Consider the following 21,854-nt stretch of genomic DNA (forward strand, 5'->3'; position numbering starts at 1 on the left):
GCATTGCTGAGAGTCGAATGAATTGATGTTGATATAGTGACTTGTCCAACAAGATACACATATACTATAATATATGTCCACTAGATGGCAATAATGATGGATGCTAAATAAATCACATTAAAGAAAAGATGCAATAATTTCTTTCACCACTAGATGTCTCTTTAGTCTCTCTAGTATATAATGGATGATTCCTTTAGTTATATATTATGAACAAATATGTGCCTTTGCTTAGGATAACCTCCGCCCGTTAACCACGCAAATAAAAGGCGCTTAGCATTAAAGAATATGCTTTCTACCTGGGAGTTGTGGAATTTAAGCAGCTGTTCTAAAAGGTATTAAATCAATAAAACCGCTAAAAGGTATTAAATCAATAAAACCACTAAAAAACATTAAACAAAAATCTGCGAGGTGGATGGATAAATCAATTCACCCGTAGAAAACAGCGCATAATATTCAAATAGAAGAAAAGAAATTATATACAAATTGCGCTAGTGCAACCTATTGTTCTATGGAAAGAATATTTCTATCTTCCCAAATGTAACCATACAATCACAATATTGTCCATGAACACTGTCCATATATCTAAATTGTACTGAGTACTTAGGATAGTTTCAGGAAACGAATTGAAACAGGATATCTATTTCAGTCCATCCACAGACAATAAAATTAATAGCCAAAACAAAAACAGAATGTCCTGGTATAAATCAAGAGGAGTGTACGATGCAATCCTCCCTTAATATGAAAAAACAGTGATCACGAATTTGCTGGGGTACAATCTCAAGACTGGGGTGACCCCCCCTTAGTAATGCTCTTACCAGATATGCCTGGTTACATAGGCTCTTCGAAAATACTCCTCATCCGCTCGATTTCATCCGGTTCGTCTGCCCTAGGTAATACACGGTCGGATGTGCTTAGATACGCGGGCTCTCAGATGTTCCTCATCGGCTGGATCCCATCCACTGCATACACGATCGGATGTGCTTGGTTACACGGGCTCTCAGATGTTACTCATCGGCTGGATCCCATCCACTGCATAAGTGCCGGGTGATTCAAGATCTCCGAAAGAAGCAATTACGGGAAACAAACATAGCGTAATACTGTCTTATGAAAACACAATTTATTTAAATAAAAATGTTGCACTCACACAAAGTTAATTCTTTAAAGCATTGGTTCACTCAGCGTGCATAGTTCTTAATCACAGTCTCAGGGGAAATAATAGCATCAGCCGCTAATGGCCGTCACCACTTAGTAGTTCACGGTTAAAGCTGTGCGACTCTTCCTCCCTCCTGTCAGTTCCTCTATGCTGCGAACGTGTGCTACCACCCTGACGCGTTTCGTCGTATTGACATCATCTGAGGGTGGGGGCAATCAGTCCTGACTACACTTAAATACGTGCGGTATTAACCCTTCGTGAACATGTATAAATGTATAGCGGTTAATCTATCTATATTATGTACGTTGCTCTCTTTGACAGAATACCTGTCATAGGCTTTCATAAACGATGTTTTTAAGGGAACCATTTCATTACACAGAAAAAATTTTAACAAACGAAATATTAAGAATTGGAAGAATTCAAAAAATAAATTGAAAAATATATAAGTTTAAAAAATCCCAGAAATTAGATTAAAACCTCAGGAGAGATGAAAACAAAATTACAGATAAAAACCACAAACGATCTTATTACCCTCACACACTCTACCAATATGGCCATGTCGGATTTCTGATAATGTACTGATATGCTAACAATCATGATGTTTACAAAATCCGGCGCATATATCCCAATCACTTGTGTTTCTTTAAACGAGGGGATTCCCGTCACGTTGATCTAGATACTTCAAGTTTAAACGATAAACTTTATTATACAGGAGATGTATAAAGAAAAAGGATTCGCAACCTTTTATGGCCTGTCTCCTATTTTTTCTGATAATAAGGTCAAGCAACAGTCTCAACTGACACTGACTTATATTACCAAGCTCTTCATGCAGAAAGAGGCGAGCCGTCCATCACGAGCCTCCCATTAAAACCATCGCTGATACGATGAGTGGGTTATACACGGTACAATCTCTGTGATGCGACGGGAATTTTTTATGACTATTATTGGCTACTTCCAGTGCCGCTATCCTCAATCTACCTTACATGCGACGTTGTGGCTTATGTATTGTACATGTATATGTGGCATTATATATTTATGTGGCTAAGATATAATATATTTAAAATTCTAATTAAACAAACTTGCTGCCTGTCTCCGTTAATTAACTCATTATGGTAAAAATTCACATATTAAAATCTGACTTCCACGTATACTAACAACCTGCATAAAATAATGATATTTCCTATTTGTCATCTACATAATATAAAATATAAAATATAAAATATAGAATGTAAAATGCAACTAATCCCTTCTCTTAACGTCAGGGTACTATCACCTTAATGAAAAGTGCCTGTGCGACTCATAAATTCAATGTCTAGTCACCTGACACAGTAATACTAATCAAGGGTGACCAATAAGACCCCAATATTTCCGAACATGACTGTAATAAAAATTATCATAAAAAAGTTCTATGATTAAAAGTTGGTAATAAAAGTTGGTAATTAAACAGGTTTAGTGCTAAAAGTATTAGTAGTAGAAAAGTTGTTATTCACGTAATCTGGATATTAAGCCCCCTTTAAAACAGCTTTAAAAATCACTTATAAAACAATTAACGTCTAATTCAACGTTTAACCCATTAGGAGTCAGAGTGTTCATCCGATATATCCATTGGGATTCTTTTTTCAAAGAGAGCAACGTACATAATATAGATAGATTAACCGCTATACATTTATACATGTTCACGAAGGGTTAATACCACACGTATTTAAGTGTAGTCAGGACTGATTGCCCCCACCCTCAGATGATGTCAATACGACGAAACGCGTCAGGGTGGTAGCACACGTTCGCAGCATAGAGGAACTGACAGGAGGGAGGAAGAGTCGCACAGCTTTAACCGTGAACTACTAAGTGGTGACGGCCATTAGCGGCTGATGCTATTATTTCCCCTGAGACTGTGATTAAGAACTATGCACGCTGAGTGAACCAATGCTTTAAAGAATTAACTTTGTGTGAGTGCAACATTTTTATTTAAATAAATTGTGTTTTCATAAGACAGTATTACGCTATGTTTGTTTCCCGTAATTGCTTCTTTCGGAGATCTTGAATCACCCGGCACTTATGCAGTGGATGGGATCCAGCCGATGAGTAACATCTGAGAGCCCGTGTAACCAAGCACATCCGATCGTGTATGCAGTGGATGGGATCCAGCCGATGAGGAACATCTGAGAGCCCGCGTATCTAAGCACATCCGACCGTGTATTACCTAGGGCAGACGAACCGGATGAAATCGAGCGGATGAGGAGTATTTTCGAAGAGCCTATGTAACCAGGCATATCTGGTAAGAGCATTACTAAGGGGGGGTCACCCCAGTCTTGAGATTGTACCCCAGCAAATTCGTGATCACTGTTTTTTCATATTAAGGGAGGATTGCATCGTACACTCCTCTTGATTTATACCAGGACATTCTGTTTTTGTTTTGGCTATTAATTTTATTGTCTGTGGATGGACTGAAATAGATATCCTGTTTCAATTCGTTTCCTGAAACTATCCTAAGTACTCAGTACAATTTAGATATATGGACAGTGTTCATGGACAATATTGTGATTGTATGGTTACATTTGGGAAGATAGAAATATTCTTTCCATAGAACAATAGGTTGCACTAGCGCAATTTGTATATAATTTCTTTTCTTCTATTTGAATATTATGCGCTGTTTTCTACGGGTGAATTGATTTATCCATCCACCTCGCAGATTTTTGTTTAAAGTTATATATTATCTAGAGATGTTATCTTAATTGTTTGTTTTCTTTAAAATGGCTGCTGGCGGAGACATTGTCTCCGCCAGCCGCAGACCTCTAGCGGCCGGCGGCGAAAATCCGTGAAAAAACTAATTTCCCGGGACAAAATTAAATCGGGACAAGGGTCCTAATCCCAGGAATGTCTGATCCCGAAAGCCGCTGAGCAGGGACCGATCTGATCCCGAGAGCAGCCGCGTGGGGACCAATCAGATCCCAAGCACCACCAAGCAGGGACCGATCAGATCCCAAGCACCACCAAGCAGGGACCGATCAGATCCCAAGCACCGCCGAGCGGGGACAGATCAGATCCCGAGCACCACCGAGCGGGGACCGATCAGATCCCGAGCACCACCGAGCGGGGACCGATCAGATCCCGAGCGCCGCTGAGCTGGGACCGGTCTGATCCTGAGCACCACTGAGCGGGGACTGGGGACCGTTCTGATCCCGAGCGCCACAGAGTGGGGACCGTTCTGATCCCGAGCGCCGCAGAGCGGGGACCGATCTGATCCTGAGCACTACCGAGTGGGGACCGATCTGATCCCGAGCACCACCGAGCGGGGACCGATCTGATCCCGAGCACCACCGAGCGGGGACCGATCTGATCCCGAGCACCACCGAGCGGAGACCGATCTGATCCCGAGCACCACCGAGCGGGGACCGATCTGATCCCGAGCACCACCGAGCGGAGAACGATCTGATCCCGAGCACCACCGAGCGGGGACCGATCTGATCCCGAGCACCACCAAGCGGGGACTGATCAGAACCCGAGCACCACCGAGCGGGGACTGATCAGATCCCAAGCGCTGCCGAGCTGGGACCGGTCTGATCCTGAGCACCACCGAGCGGTGACCGATCAGATCCCAAGCGCAGCCGAGCAGGGACCGATCAGATCCCGAGCACTGCCGAGCTGGGACCAGTCTGATCCCGAGCGCCACTGTGCGGGGACTGTTCTGACCTCGAGCATCGCAGAGTGGGACCGTTCTGATCCCGAGCGCCACAGAGCAGGGACCGTTCTGGTTACGAGCGCCGCAGAGTGGGGACTGTTCTGATCCCAAGCGTCACCAAGTATGGCCGAGTCACATAGCAGGTCCCACCTTTTTGAGTCAGGCATGCACAATTTTAATGTTAGCCACGAGCGCCGCCGAGCGGGGACCGTTCTGATCCCGAGCACCACCGAGCGGGGACCGATCTGATCCCGAGCACCACCGAGCGGGGACCGATCTGATCCCGAGCACCACCAAGCGGGGACCGATCTGATCCAAAGCACCACCGAGCGGGGACCGATCTGATCCCGAGCACCACCGAGCGGGGACCGATCAGATTCCAAGTGCAGCCGAGCAGAGACCGATCAGATCCCGAGCGCTGCCGAGCTGGGACCGATCAGATCCCGAGCGCCGCTGAGCAGGGACCGATCAGATCCCGAGCACTGCCGAGCTGGGACCAATCTGATCCTGAGCACCACTGAGCGGGGACTGATCTGATCCCGAGCACCACCGAGCAGGGACCGATCAGATCCCAAGTGCAGCCGAGCAGGGACCGATCAGATCCCGAGCGCTGCCGAGCTGGGACCGATCAGATCCCGAGCGCTGCCGAGCTGGGACCAATCTGATCCTGAGCACCACTGAGCGGGGACTGATCTGATCCCGAGCACCACCGAGCAGGGACGATCAGATCCCAAGCGCAGCCGAGCAGGGACCGATCAGATCCCGAGCGCTGCCGAGCTGGGACCGATCAGATCCCGAGCGCTGCCGAGCTGGGACCGGTCTGTTCCCGAGAGCCACTGAGCGGGGACCGATCTGATCCCGAGCGCCGCAGAGCGGGGACCATTCTGATTACGAGCGCCGCAAAGTGGGACCATTCTGATCCCGAGCGCCGCAGAGCAGGGACCGTTCTGATCCCCAGCGCCACCAAGTATGGCCGAGTCACATAGCAGGTCCCACCTTTTGGAGTCAGGCATGCACAATTTTAATGTTAGCCACGAGCGCAGCAGAGCGGGAACTGTTCTGATTCCGAGCGCAGCTGAGTGGGGACCGATCTGATCCTGAGTGGCGCCGAGCGGGGACTGATCAGATCCCGAGCATGCCTGACAACCAGGGCTTTTTGGGGACCCATTCGGGGCTCCAGCCCCCCCTCCCCCGACACCACTGTCTACAATGTATATGCATCTCTCAGGTAGTAAGAAACATCTGGAACAGGTACTTGTTGTACCCCCACCTGCCCACCTCCGACCGCACTGACCGTCTTTGTCCATGTATGGATGGACGCTCACCATCATCTACTGAGAGCTCACATATTATCTCACCTGGCTTCATTCTGTCTCTAATACATTCCCTATTTATCACCCGTTCATAAATACTTCTTACAGCCAACAAACCCCACACTGGGGATGATGGGGGTCCGCCATGTATCAGTAATGATTGTCTATTCATTGATGATTTATTGGTAGAATAATGGAGAGTATAGGGGAGTCAGAGGAGATTCCTCAATGATCTTTATGGAGATGAGCTCAGGGGTGTTCAGATACAAGTCCCAACCCACCCGAGATCATCGCCACTGCAGACCACCAATCACCAGCAGCTGAAGATTTCCCTACAGCCTCACATAAATACACCCCCTGTATACATGCAGATACAGGGCAGGCAATGCCTTCATGGCTTATGATTGGTGGTCTGCAGTGCCACCTCCTGGTGGGATAGCTCAGTTGGGTTTGGACCAATACCTGAACACACCTGAGCTCAGTCCTAGATCTCAGATGCTGTGGCAACATTTGGTGAAGCCCAGGAAGACCCCGGAGGTCTCGGAGGAATCTAATCTGAACATTACTGGTTCCCTATAGAGCAATATGAATTATATGAGGGGGGAGGGGAGTACACTGTGACCTGACTGGGATCTGTATTCTGTCTGTGCAGGAAATGTTCAGGAGGAAATATTCACCCGGCCGGGATCTGACCTTCTCATCCCCATCAGAATCCATCTCACCCTCAACCATACAGATACAAGGAGATGTGACGGGATTGAATGGAGATATAAACCCCCAACCAGAGATGAGAGCAGCAGAATATTTCAACACAGGGGATGTACACTAAGAAAACCTGAGAACACAACCCTCCCCAATATAAGATTATCAGAGAATGGAAGTCTCATCATATCCAATGTGACTCCGGAGAATGACGGGATGTACATTGTGGAAATACACAACTCTACAGGACACCGTATACAGACTGATTATTACACCGTCCATGTAGAAGGTAAGTCCACCCAACCCCCACCCCCAGTCCTAGCAGTGTCCTCCCCGCTCCGTGTCTTTATATACACCGTGTATATAGAAGGTAAGTCCCTCCAACCCCCACCCCCAGTCCTAGCAGTGTCCTCCCCGCTCCGTGTCTTTATATACACCGTGTATGTAGAAGGTAAGTCCCTCCAACCCCCACCCCCAGTCCTAGCAGTGTCCTCCCCGCTCCGTGTCTTTATATACACCGTCCATGTAGAAGGCAAGTCCATCCAACCCCCACCCCCAGTCCTAGCAGTGTCCTCCCCGCTCCGTGTCTTTATATACACCGTCCATGTAGAAGGTAAGTCCATCCAACCCCCACCCCCAGTCCTAGCAATGTCCTCCCCGCTCCGTGTCTTTATATACACCGTCCATATAGAAGGTAAGTCCATCCAACCCCCACCCCCAGTCCTAGCAGTGTCCTCCCCGCTCCGTGTCTTTTTATACACCGTCCATGTAGAAGGTAAGTCCATCCAACCCCCACCCCCAGTCCTAGCAGTGTCCTCCCCACTCCGTGTCTTTATATACACTGTCCATGTAGAAGGTAAGTCCATCCAACCCCCACCCCCAGTCCTAGCAGTGTCCTCCCCGCTCCGTGTCTTTATATACACCGTGTATATAGAAGGTAAGTCCCTCCAACCCCCACCCCCAGTCCTAGCAGTGTCCTCCCCGCTCCGTGTCTTTATATACACCGTGTATGTAGAAGGTAAGTCCCTCCAACCCCCACCCCCAGTCCTAGCAGTGTCCTCCCCGCTCCGTGTCTTTATATACACCGTCCATGTAGAAGGCAAGTCCATCCAACCCCCACCCCCAGTCCTAGCAGTGTCCTCCCCGCTCCGTGTCTTTATATACACCGTCCATGTAGAAGGTAAGTCCATCCAACCCCCACCCCCAGTCCTAGCAATGTCCTCCCCGCTCCGTGTCTTTTTATACACCGTCCATGTAGAAGGTAAGTCCATCCAACCCCCACCCCCAGTCCTAGCAGTGTCCTCCCCACTCCGTGTCTTTATATACACTGTCCATGTAGAAGGTAAGTCCACCCAACCCCCACCCCCAGTCCTAGCAGTGTCCTCCCCGCTCCGTGTCTTTATATACACCGTCCATGTAGAAGGTAAGTCCACCCAACCCCCACCCCCAGTCCTAGCAGTGTCCTCCCCGCTCCGTGTCTTTATATACACCGTCCATGTAGAAGGTAAGTCCACCCAACCCCCACCCCCAGTCCTAGCAGTGTCCTCCCTGCTCCGTGTCTTTATATACACCGTCCATGTAGAAGGTAAGTCCACCCAACCCCCACCCCCAGTCCTAGCAGTGTCCTCCCCGCTCCGTGTCTTTATATACACCGTCCATGTAGAAGGTAAGTCCACCCAACCCCCACCCCCAGTCCTAGCAGTGTCCTCCCCGCTCCGTGTCTTTATATACACCGTCCATGTAGAAGGTAAGTCCACCCAACCCCCACCCCCAGTCCTAGCAGTGTCCTCCCCGCTCCGTGTCTTTATATACACCGTCCATGTAGAAGGTAAGTCCACCCAACCCCCACCCCCAGTCCTAGCAGTGTCCTCCCCACTCCGTGTCTTTATATACACCGTCCATGTAGAAGGTAAGTCCACCCAACCCTCACCCCCAGTCCTAGCAGTGTCCTCCCCGCTCCATGTCTTTATATACACCGTCCATGTAGAAGGTAAGTCCACCCAACCCCCACCCCCAGTCCTAGCAATGTCCTCCCCGCTCCGTGTCTTTATATACACCGTCCATGTAGAAGGTAAGTCCACCCAACCCCCACCCCCAGTCCTAGCAGTGTCCTCCCCGCTCCGTGTCTTTATATACACCGTCCATGTAGAAGGTAAGTCCATCCAACCCCCACCCCCAGCCCTAGCAGTGTCCTCCCCGCTCCGTGTCTTTATATACAAATCTTACCACTAATGCTTTTTTGTTTGAATATAAAATGAAAATCCCAAAGATAAATGAGGCGTCTGTTGCTGAGGGCAGAACCGTCTTTGAAAAATCCCTGCAGTTTTCTTCCTGTTGACGTCATCTGCCCAATGGCAGACTGAATGGAATCTTGAAGCTTTATTAACAAAAGAGGGTGGGGGTGGGGTGAAACTATTAAACTTGTGCAATTAGTTTAGTTCCAAATTCGTTTTTTAACAAATTTTGACAAATTCATTAATTCTGACATTTCCAAATTTTTGAATTTCTGAATTTTCACATTTAAGAATTTCCAAATTTCAAATTTAAGAATTTTCTAATTTTGGAATTTCAAAATTTGGAAATTTGAAATTTCAGAAACTGGAAAATTCGAAATTCCGTAAATTTGACAATTCTAAAATGAGCAAATTTGAAAATCCAAGAATAAGAGAGAGATTCTGAAAGTTCAAAAGACTGAAGATCAGAAAATTTTGAAAAACCCAAATTCTCCTCCAGCTTCACTTTGTTGTCGGAAACGTCCGATCGCGTGTACACGAGTCCGTCGCACAAAAGCTCACACATGCTCGGAATGAAGCAGAAGGAGCCGCACTGGCTGTTGAACTTCCTTTTTCTCGGGTCGTCGTACGTCTTGTACGTCCCGCGTTCCCACCTTCGGGTTTTTGGCCCAACATTTGTGTGAGCGTGTGTATGGAAGACAAGTTTGAGCCAACATCCTTCGGAAAAAAATCCACGGTTTTGTGGGAAAGTCCGATCGTGTGTACGCAACATCAGTGTTTTTTTATGTACTCTTTACTTTTTTTGTTGTTGTAAACGAGTAGAGGTACGATGTATCCCATACTCATTGACATAGGTGGAAGACAGTACCCGGGTACCCCACTATTGTTAAAGATGCTTTCCCCCGGCAGACATCCACAACCACTGGGCCAAGGTGTCCTCATCAACATGGGGATATGGTTCTATGCCGGGGGGGTTCTCCTTGGCAAGATATGCCCTTAGAAAATAAAAGAATAGAAAATAATAGAATACAATAGCAAAAATTTTTATTGAACAGAAGAAAATAGAATAGAAGTAAATAGAAAGCATATAGCCATCTTCCAAAATTTTCATTTTGAGTTTCAAATTTCAAAATTAGAATTTCGAATACAATAAAATAGAAAGGATATGCCTGTCTTCCGAAATTCAAACGTAGAATATAATAAAATACAATAAAATAGAGAGTATAGTCATCTTCTGAAATTCTAATTTTGAATAGAATAGAATCAAATCGAAAGAATATAGCCGTCTTCCGAAATTTTAATAAAATAATATAAAACAGAAAGAATATAGCTGTCTTCCGAAATTCAAACTTAGAATAGAATAGAATAATATAAAATAGAAAGAATATCTTCCAAAATTTGATTTTGAGTTTCAAAATTCAAAATTAATATTTCAAATACGATACAATAGAATATGAATATACCTGTCTTCCGAAATTCAAACGTTGAATTTAATAAAATAGAAAGAATATAGTAATCTTCTGAAATTCAAATTTTGAATAGAATAGAATCAAATCGAAAGAATATAGCTGTCTTCCAAAATTTGAATAAAATAATCTAAAATAGAAAGAATATAGCTGTCTTCTGAAATTCAAACTTAGAATAAAATAATATAAAATAGAAAGAATATAGGCATCTTCAAAAATTTGATTTTGAGTTTCAAAATTCGAAATTAGAATTTTGAATACGATAAAATAGAAAGAATATAGTCGTCTTCTGAAATTCAAATTGTGAGTAGAATAGAATAAAATAAAATACAGTATAGCCATCTTCCAAAATCAGATTTAAAAAAATTCTAATTTTGAATGGAATAGAAAAAAATAGAAAGAATACAGCCCTCATCCAAAATTCTAATTTTAAATAGAATGAAATAGAAAGCATATAGCCGTCTTCTGAAGTTTGAATTTTGAAATTCTAATTTTGTATAGACTAAAATAAAATAGAAAGAATATAGCTGTCTTATGAAATTCTGGTTTAGAATAGAAAAGAATATTCAAATTCCAAACATACAATATCGAATAGAATATAATAAAATATAAAAAATATAGCTGTCTTCTAATATACAAATTCCAAAAAGAATAAAATAGAAAATAAAGGAATACACTAGAATAGAAAATAAATTATTAGAATAGAATAAAATAGAATATAGTCGTCTTCCAAAATTTGAATTTTGAATTTCAAAATTCAAATTTCGAATTTTGAATAGAATAAAATAGAAAGAATATTGCTGTCTTTTGAAATTCAAATTTCAAATAGAATAGCATTAAATAGAAAGAATATAGCTGTCTCCCAAAATTCTGGTTTAGAATAGAAAAGAATATTCAAATTTCAAACATAAAATATTGAATAGAATAGACATGTGCAGAGTGAAATATTTTGTTTCGGGATTTCGTTTTCGTCCGAAAAATACATTTATTTAGTTACTCCCTAAATTAGTTTTTATTTATTTTGTTTTTCGTTCAAAAATTGCATTCGTCCGAAAATCCACATGAATTACGGTCGAATCTGTCTTTGAAGGCTTATGGTGTCTGTCGAATATATAAAGAAGATTCGATGGAGCTGCTAAACTCTATATAGCATACTTCTTAGAACCCTATTAAAGTCTATGGGACTCGAACGTTCAAAATCTAAAGTGCTCATTTTAAAGGCTAATATGCAAGTTACTGTCCTAAAAAGTGTTTGGGGACCCGGGTCCTGCCCCAGGGGACATGGATCAATGAAAAAAAAGTTTTAAAAACTGCAGTTTTTTCGGGAGCAGTGATTTTAATAATGATTAAAGTGAAACAATAAAAGTGTAATATTCCTTTAAATTTCATACCTCGGGGGTGTCTATAGTATGCCTGTGAAGGGGCGCATGTTTCTGGGGCTTAGAACTGTCCCTGCGCAAAGTGTCATTTATGCAGGAAAAAAAGTCATTTTAAAATCACTCGCAGCTATTATGAATTGTCGGCTCCGTAATACAGAGAACACTCATTGAAAGTCATTGATAAAAAAAAAAAAAAAGCGTGGGGTTCCCCCAAATTCAATTACCAGGCCCTTCAGGTGTGTTATGGATATTAAGGGGAACCCCATGTCAAATTTAAAACAAAAAATTTATGTGGGTGTCCCCTTAAAAATCCATACCAGACCCTTTATCCAAGCACACAACCTGGCAGGCCGCAGGAAAAGAGGGGGGGAGGAGAGAGAGCCCCCCCCCTCCTAAACCGTACCAGGCCACATACCCTCAACATTGGGAGGATGCTTTGGGGTCCCCTCCAAAGCACCATGTCCCCATGTTGATGGGCACAAGGGCCTCATCCCTACAACCCTGGCTGGTGGTTGTGGGGGTCTGCGGGCGGGGAGCTTATCAGAATCTGGAAGCCCCCTTTAACAAGGGGACCCCCAGATCCCGCCCCCCCGTTTGAAATGGTAAGGGCCTACCATTTCACAAAGAAAGTGTAAAAAATAGTTAAATAAGACAAAGACACTTTTGAAAAATTCCTTTATTAAAAATAATAGTGTTCTCTGTATTACGGGGAGCCGACAATTCATTATAGCCGCAAGTGATTTCAAATGACTTTTTTTCCTGCAGAAATGACACTTTGTGCAGGGACAGTTCTAAGCACGGGAAACATGCGCCCCTTCACAGGCATACTATAGACACCCTCCAGGTATGAAATTTAAAGGAATATTACACTTTTATTGTTTCACTTTAATCATTATTAAAATCACTGCTCCCGAAAAAAACGGCCGTTTTTAAAACTATTTTTTGCATTGATCCATGTCCCCTGGGGCAGGACCCGGGTCCCCAAACACTTTTTTGGACAGTAACTTGCAAATTAGCCTTTAAAATTAGCACTTTAGAATCTTTTCTGTCTGTCAATTTTTTTCTCTATATAATCTTCTACTAATAGAGGTAAGGTTAGGCACTCTTACCGGGCTCTTACCCTCTGGAGAGCCGCCTCTTATCCTCTGGAGACCCGAGCTCTTACCCTCTGGAGACCGGAGCTCTTACCCTCTGGAGACCGGAGCTCTTACCCTCTGGAGACCGGAGCTCTTACCCTCTGAAGACCGGGCTCTTAAACTCTGGAGACCAGACTCTTACCCTTTGGAGACCGGGCTCCTACCCTCTAAAGACCGGGCTCTTACCCTCTGAAGACTGAGCTCTTACACTCTGGAGACCGGAGCTCTTACACTCTGGAGACCCGAGCTCTTACCCTCTGGAGACCGGAGCTCTTACCCTCTGGAGACCGGAGCTCTTACCCTCTGAAGACCGGGCTCTTAAACTCTGGAGACCAGACTCTTACCCTTTGGAGACCGGGCTCCTACCCTCTAAAGACCGGGCTCTTACCCTCTGAAGACTGAGCTCTTACACTCTGGAGACCGGAGCTCTTACACTCTGGAGACCGGAGCTCTTACACTCAGGAGGCCGGGCTCTTACACTCTGGAGACCGGGCTCTTACCCTTTGGAGACCGGGCTCCTACCCTCTAAAGACCGGGCCTCTTACCCTCTGGAGACCGGGCTCTTACCCTCTGGAGACCGGGCTCTTATCCTCTGAAAAGCTGGCTCTTACCCTCTGGAGAGTCGGCTCTTACCCTCAGGAGAGCACGTGTGATCATGATTCAGTTCAAAAAGTGGATGGAGTTGGGAGTTCACTCCCTGTGAATTTGAGCTCCCAGTCCGTGGTGTGGAATACGGAATCATGGAGGTAATGTCATTGACCAGGTATGGTCATGTCTATATGTGGGCAATGATGTCAGCCAGGTTACCCTGCCCCTTTGTATGCATTCCACAGTGAGGACCAGGAGCAATCATTTGTGGTCAGGATTGGACATGTTGGAGTGTTTTTTTTTCCAGCAGATCATTGAGTGTTATTTATTGTGAATGATGAGAATATGCTTCACTGGAAGACTTGATTGGCCATGGGGTTTACATTGGGGGACTGTTTATTTTGTTTTGGGAGACTTGAGAGTTTTCGGGAACAGGTGGTGCACTGCACGGGGTGCAAGGTCCTTTTAGGTCATATGGGCACTTACAAGGCATGGTGTAGGGACCCGTCTGAGGTACGGCTCCCTGTTGGTGTATGGGCACCTGCTAGTTGTCCCTGAGTCGGTGGTTTGGTGACTGGAGGACTGGTGACTAGCGGGTACGGTTCCGGTTTTTATGTCTATTGGGACCTTGGGCTTACTATAAAATAGATTTTTTGGTCATAATAACTTTTTAAAGTAGATGAAAGTTAATTATTGCACTTTATATGGGAAATTTGATAGAGCAATAGAAAATCACCTAAGACAAATGAAAGTTGTTTTACTATAAGCCCACTAGATGGCATTGCTGAGAGTCGATAAATGAATTGATATTGATATAGTGCAGTGATTCTCAACCAGGGTTCCCCCAGAGGTTGTAGGGGTTCCTTCAGAATTGGGCAATTTCTGCCTCTCAGTTAAGTTCCCTCTCACACCATTGATCCTTTTAGCTCTCTGTAAGGAGGTAATTATTTCCAATGATCACAAGTGTAAGGACCATTCTTCCCACCAACCATCACACTAATGTATCATGAGTTGTAGATTTCTAATTTTTAGCAGAGGTTCCCCCGAGACTGGAGAACTATTTCAAGGGTTCCTCTGTGGTGAAAAGGTTGAGAAAGGCTGATATAGTGACTTGTCTAACAAGATACACATATACTATAATATATGTCCACTAGATGGCAATAATGATGGATGCTAAAAAAAATCACATTAAATAAAAGATGCAATAATTTCTTTCACCACTAGATGTCTCTTTAGCCCCTCTAGTACAGTGATGGCGAACCTATGGCATGCGTGCCACAGCTGGCACGCAGAGCCATTTCTGTGGGCACACGAGAGGGTCCTGGTTCACGGTGGGCAGAACATGGCAGCAAACAGCGGCGAGGTGCAGGAAATTAACTGCACGAGTGAGCGGGTGGGTGGCTCCGCAGCCTCCGCGCGGAAGGCTACAGACCTGAGAGCACACGAGGGAGAGAAGCAAGCAGCGGCGAGGTGCAGGAAACTGTCTGCACGAGTGAGTGGGTGGCCCCACATTCTCCGCGTGGTAGGCTACAGGCCTGACAGCATGCACGGGAGGGAGAGAAGAGCTTCACTGCTTCATTGTATGGCTGAAGAGGGGCGCAGTATACTTGGCGCCTTCCGGAGCTTGGACTCCTCAAATCTCCTTCAACAGTGAGGCCCGGAGAACAGACTGACCGTGGGCCTATAAGACAAGGACAGGCGAGAGGCGCAGGGTGTGAGGGAGCCGCTGGATGGAACAGGGATGGAGACAGGTACCGGGCACAATTATACACTGAATACCTGCAGACAAAGACTGGGGCAGGGAGGCAGAGCAGGGATTGCAGATAAGGACATAGCTAGAGGTCTCCCTTTCTCTCAGCTCTCCTCTTTTTCAGCCCCGTGTCCCCCTCTTTCTGCTCCCCCTCTCTGTACCCCCCTCTCTCTGTGCCCCCCTCTCTCTGTGTCCCCTCTCTCTCTCTGTGTCCCTCTCTTTCTCTTTCCCCCCTCTTTCTGTCCCCCCCTCTCTCTCTCTCTCTCTTTCTCTGTCCTCCCCCCTCTCTCTCTGTCCCCTCTCTCTGTGTCCCCTCTCTCTGTGTCCCCTCTCTCTGTGTCCCCCCTCTCTCTGTGTCCCCCCTCTCTCTGTCCCCCCCTCTCTCTCTGTCCTCCCCCCTCTCTCTCTGTCACCCCTCTCTCTCTCTGTCCCCCATGTCTCTCTGTGCCCCCTCTCTCTCTCTGTCCCCTCTCTCTCTCTTTCTCTGTGCCCTCCCCTCTCTCTCTGTCCCCTCTCTCTCTTTGTGCCCTCCCCTTTATCTCTGTCCCATGTCTCTCTCTGCCCCCTCTATCTCTCACACTCCTCCCCCTCTATGTTCGCCCCATCTCTCTGTCCCCCCTCTCTCTCTGCCCCCCGTGTGTCCCCCCTCTCTGTGTGTGTCCCCTATCTCTATCTATCTGCCCCCCTCACTCTCTCTCTGTCACTGTTCCCTCCACTTTATCTGTCCCATATCTCTCTCTCTCTCTCTGTCCTATGTCTCTCTCTCTGTCCCATATCTCTCTCTCTCTGTCCCATATCTCTCTCTCTCTCTGTCCCATGTCTCTCTCTCTCTGTCCCATTTCTCTCAGCATCTCACACCCCTCCCCCTCTGTCCCCCTCCCCCTCTCTGTCCCCCCTCTCTCTCTGCCCCCCTCTCTCTCTGCCCCCCCTCTGTGTGTGTGTCCCCTATCTATATCTATCTGTCCCCCCTCACTCTCTGTCACCTTTCTCTATGTGTCCTCTCTCTCTCACAACCCCCCTCTCTCTTACACACACCCCCTCTCTTGTGAATTGCCGTGTTGGCACTTTACAACACAAAACCAACTTATTTATTTCAGTTTGGGCACTCAGACTCAAAAAGGTTCTCCATCACTGCTCTAGTATATAATGGATGATTCCTTTAGTTATATATGATGCACTATAATATATGTCCACTAGATGGCAATAATGATGGATGCTAAATAAATCACATTAAAGAAAAGATGCAATAATTTCTTTCACCACTAGATGTCTCTTTAGCCCCTCTAGTATATAATGGATGATTCCTTTAGTTATATATGATGCACTATGTTAAATGCCTTTTTATTTTAATGTCTTAAGGGGCAGTTTTAAAAATGTTTTTTATTTATTTATTTATTTTTTGGTGACTACAGGAGGGGGGGGGGGGGGGGGGGCGGCACCCGGGTGCCCACTATGGATGGGCCGCCACTGATCTAACTGAAATTCACTGACCTCCCTACCTGACATACACTGACCTACCTGACATACACTGACCTACCTGACATACACTGACCTACCTGACCCGCACTGACCTATCTGACATACACTGTCCTACCTACCTACCTGATATACACTGACCTACCTACCTACCTGACATACACTGATCTACCTGACCCGCACTGACCTACCTGACACACACTGACCTACCTACCTGTCACGCACTGACCTACCTACCTACCTGACACACACTGACCTACCTGACACACACTGACCTACCTACCCAACATACACTGACCTACATTGACTTACCTACCTAACATACACTGATCTACCTGACCCACACTGACCTACCTGACACAAACTGACCTACCTACCTGACATGCACTGACCTACCTGACACACACTGACCTACCTACCTGACACACACTGACTGACCTACACTGACTTACCTACCTAACATACACTGAGCTACCTATCTGATATACATTGACCTACCTGACACGCACTGACCTACCTGACACGCACTGACCCTACCTGACACACACTGACCTACCTACCTACCTGACACGCACTGACCTACCTACCTACCTGACACGCACTGACCTACCTACCTACCTGACACGCACTGACCTACCTACCTGACACACACTGACCTACCTACCTGACACACACTGACTGACCTACACTGACTTACCTACCTAACATACACTGAGCTACCTATCTGATATACACTGACCTACCTGACACAAACTGACCTACCTGACACGCACTGAAATGCACTGACCCTACCTGACATGCACTGACCTACCTACCTACCTGACACGCACTGACCTACCTACCTGACACACACTGACTGACCTACACTGACTTACCTACCTAACATACACTGAGCTACCTATCTGATATACACTGACCTACCTGACACAAACTGACCTACCTGACACGCACTGAAATGCACTGACCCTACCTGACATGCACTGACCTACCTACCTACCTGACACGCACTGACCTACCTACCTACCTGACACGCACTGACCTACCTACCTACCTGACATGCACTGACCTACCTACCTGACATACACACACTGTTGTGTGTGTCCTGCACCTCAGCTCAGCCGTGGTGTGCAAGGCAGCCAGAGGAGAGGGGGAGAGCCGCACTCCCGAGCGGGGATCGATGTGGTGCGGAGGCCTCATTCTAATTCCCACCTTCTGGAGCCGGCAGCACCTATGATGGACGTCACACATCCCACGGTGGATCACTGGGATGTCCATCATTGGCACTGCAGACTCCAAAAGGCGGGACCTGCTATGTGACTCGGCCTCACTTGGTGGCGCTCGAGATCAGATCGGTCCCCGCTCAGCAACACTTGGGATCAGATCGGTCCCCGCTCAGCAGCACTTAGGATCAGATCGGTCCCTGCTCAGCAGCACTTGGGATCAGATCGGTCCCCGCTCAGCAGCACTTGGTATCAGATCGGTCCCTGCTCAGCAGCACTTGGTATCAGATCGGTCCCCGCTCAGCAGCACTTGGGATCAGATCAGTCCCCGTTCAGCAGCACTTGGTATCAGATTGGTCCCCGCTCAGCAGCACTTGGTATCAGATTGGTCCCCGCTCAGCAGCACTTGGTATCAGATCGGTCCCCGCTCAGCAGCACTTGGTATCAGATCGGTCCCCGCTCAGCAGCACTTGGTATCAGATCAGTCCCCGCTCAGCAACACTTGGGATCAGATCAGTCCCCGCTCAGCAGCACTTGGGATCAGATCGGTCCCTGCTCAGCGACACTTGGGATCAGATCGGTCCCCGCTCAGCAGCACTTGGGATCAGATCGGTCCCTGCTCAGCGACACTTGGGATCAGATCGGTCCCCGCTCAGCAGCACTTGGGATCAGATCAGTCCCTGCTCAGCAGCACTTGGGATCAGATCAGTCCCCGCTCAGCAGCACTTGGGATCAGATCGGTCCCCGCTCAGCAGCACTTGGGATCAGATCAGTCCCCGCTCAGCAGCACTTGGGATCAGATCGGTCCCTGCTCAGCAGCACTTGGGATCAGATCGGTCCCCGCTCAGCAGCACTTGGGATCAGATCAGTCCCCGCTCAGCAGCACTTGGGATCAGATCGGTCCCTGCTCAGCGACACTTGGGATCAGATCGGTCCCCGCTCAGCAGCACTTGGGATCAGATCGGTCCCCGCTCAGCAGCACTTGGGATCAGATCGGTCCCCGCTCAGCAGCACTTGGTATCAGATCGGTTCCCGCTCAACAACACTTGGTATCAGATCGGTCCCCGCTCAGCAACACTTGGTATCAGATCGGTTCCCGCTCAGCAGCACTTGGTATCAGATTGGTCCCCGCTCAGCAACACTTGGGATCAGATTGGTCCCCGCTTGGCGGCTCTCGGGATCAGATCGGTCCCCGCTCGGCGGCACTCGTGGCTAACGTTAAAATTGTGCCTGACACCCAGGGCTTTTCGGGGACCCATTCGGGACTCCAGCCCCCCCTCCCCCGACACCACTGTCTACAATGTATATGCATCTCTTAGACCAGGTAGTAAGAAACATCTGGAACAGGTACTCGTTTTTACCCCCACCTGCCCACCTCCGGCCGCACTGACCGTCTTTGTCCATGTATGGATGGACGCTCACCATCATCTACTGAGAGCTCACATATTATCTCACCTGGCTTCATTCTGTCTCTAATACTATTTATCACCCGTTCATAAATACTTCTTACAGCCAACAAACCCCACACTGGGGATGATGGGGGTCCGCCATGTATCAGTAATGATTGTCTCTTCATTGATGATTTATTATAGAATAATGGAGAGTATAGGGGAGTCAGAGGAGATTCCTCAATGATCTTTATGGAGATGAGCTCAGGGGTGTTCAGATACAAGTCCCAACCCACCCGAGATCATCGTCACTGCAGACCACCAATCACCAGCAGCTGAAGATTTCCCTACAGCCTCACATAAATACACCACCTGTATACATGCAGATACAGGGCAGGCAATGCCTTTATGGCTTATGATTGGTGGTCTGCAGTGCCACCTCCTGGTGGGATAGCTCAGTTGGGTTTGGACCAATACCTGAACACACCTGAGCTCAGTCCTAGATCTCAGATGCTGTGGCAACACTTGGAGAAGCCCCGGAAGACCCCGGAGGTCTCGGAGGAATCTAATCTGAACATTACTGGTTCCCTATAGAGCAATATGAATTATATGAGGGGGGAGGGGAGTACACTGTGACCTGACTGGGATCTGTATTCTGTCTGTGCAGGAAATGTCCAGGAGGAAATATTCACCCGGCCGGGATCTGACCTTCTCATCCCCATCAGAATCCATCCCACCCTCAACCATACAGATAGAGGGAAATGTGACCAGATTGAATGGAAATATAAACCCCCAACCAGAAATGAGAGCAGAATATTTCTACACAGGGGATGTACACTAAGAAAATCTGAGAACACAATCCTCCCCAATATAAAGATATCAGAGAATGGAAGTCTCATCATATCCAATGTGACTCCGGAGAATGACGGGATGTACATTGTGGAAATACACAACTCTGCAGGACACCATATACAGAGAGATTATTACACCGTCCATGTAGAAGGTAAGTCCACCCAACACCCACCCCCAGTCCTAGCAGTGTCCTCCCCGCTCTGTGTCTTTATATACACCGTCCATGTAGAATAGGTATGAGCCGAACACCCCCCTGTTCGGTTCGCACCAGAACCTGCGAACAGACCTAAACTTCGTGTGAACTTTAGAACCCTATTAAAGTCTATGGGACTCGAATGTTCACAATCTAAAGTGCTCATTTTAACCACCTTCAGACCGGACCATTTTGCTGGTAAATGACCAGAGGTCTTTTTACAATTTGGCACTGCGCTGCTTTAACTGGTAATTGCGCGGTCATGCAATGTTGTACCCAAACAAAATTTGCGTCCTTTTCTTCCCACAAATAGAGCTTTCTTTTGATGGTATTTGATTGCCTCTGCGATTTTTATTTTTTGCAATATAAACGTAAAAAGACCGCAAATTTTGAAAAAAAAAGATATTTTCTACTTTTTGTTATTAGAAAAATCCAATAAACTCAATTTTAGTCATACATTTAGGCCAAAATGTATTCAGCCACATGTCTTTGGTAAAAAAAAAAGTCAATAATTGTATATTTATTGGTTTGCGCAAAAGTTGTCACATCTACAAACTAAGGTACGTTTTCTGGAATTTACGCAGCTTTTAGTTTACGACTGCCTATCTCATTTCTTGAGGTGCTAAAATGGCAGGGCAGTACAAAACCCCCCCAAATGACCCCATTTTGGAAAGTAGACACCCTAAGGAAATTGATAAGTGGCATGTTGAGCCCATTGAATATTTTATTTTTTTGCCTCAAGCGATTGAATAATGACAAAAAAATTTTTTTTTTTTTTTTTTTACACAAAGTTGTCACTAAATGATATATTGCTCACACATGCTATGGTTATATGTGAAATGACACCCCAAAATAAATTCTGCTGCTTCTCCTGAGTACGGGGATACCACATATGTGGGACTTTTTGGGAGCCTAGCCGCGTACGGGGCCCCGAAAACCAAGCACCGCCTTCAGGCTTTCTAAGGGCGTAAATTTTTGATTTCACTTCTCACTACCTATTACAGTTTTGAAGGCCATAAAATGCCAAGATGGCACAAAACCCCCACAAATGACCCCATTTTAGAAAGTAGACACCCCAAGCTATTTGCTGAGAGGCATGTTGAGTCCATGGAATATTTTATATTTTGCCACAAGTTGCGGGAAAATTACAAACTTTTTTTTTTTTTTTCACAAAGTTGTCACTAAATGATATATTGCTCACGCATGCCATGGGCATATGTGAAATGACACCCCAAAATAAATTCTGCTGCTTCTCCTGAGTACGGGGATACCACATATGTGGGACTTTTTGGGAGCCTAGCCGCGTACGGGGCCCCGAAAACCAA

The 21,854-nt window shown here is 46.4% G+C and overlaps 1 protein-coding gene across 1 annotated transcript in view; it reads left to right on the top strand.

The window, feature by feature from the left end:
• The window catches only part of LOC143959456 (hemicentin-1-like), a 476,712-nt gene that overhangs the window by 89,374 nt on the left and 365,484 nt on the right, over positions 1-21,854 (top strand). Inside the window, exons 3-4 of the mRNA XM_077468108.1 lie at positions 6,798-7,136; positions 20,152-20,487. Of these exons, the coding sequence (XP_077324234.1) occupies positions 6,798-7,136; positions 20,152-20,487 (675 nt within the window). The remainder of the gene's footprint in view (positions 1-6,797; positions 7,137-20,151; positions 20,488-21,854) is intronic.

This window comes from Lithobates pipiens, unplaced genomic scaffold, assembly GCF_037356315.1.
Source record: "Lithobates pipiens isolate NorthernLeopardFrog02 unplaced genomic scaffold, aLitPip1_a1.2 Scaffold_76, whole genome shotgun sequence".
Taxonomy (NCBI): domain Eukaryota; kingdom Metazoa; phylum Chordata; class Amphibia; order Anura; family Ranidae; genus Lithobates; species Lithobates pipiens.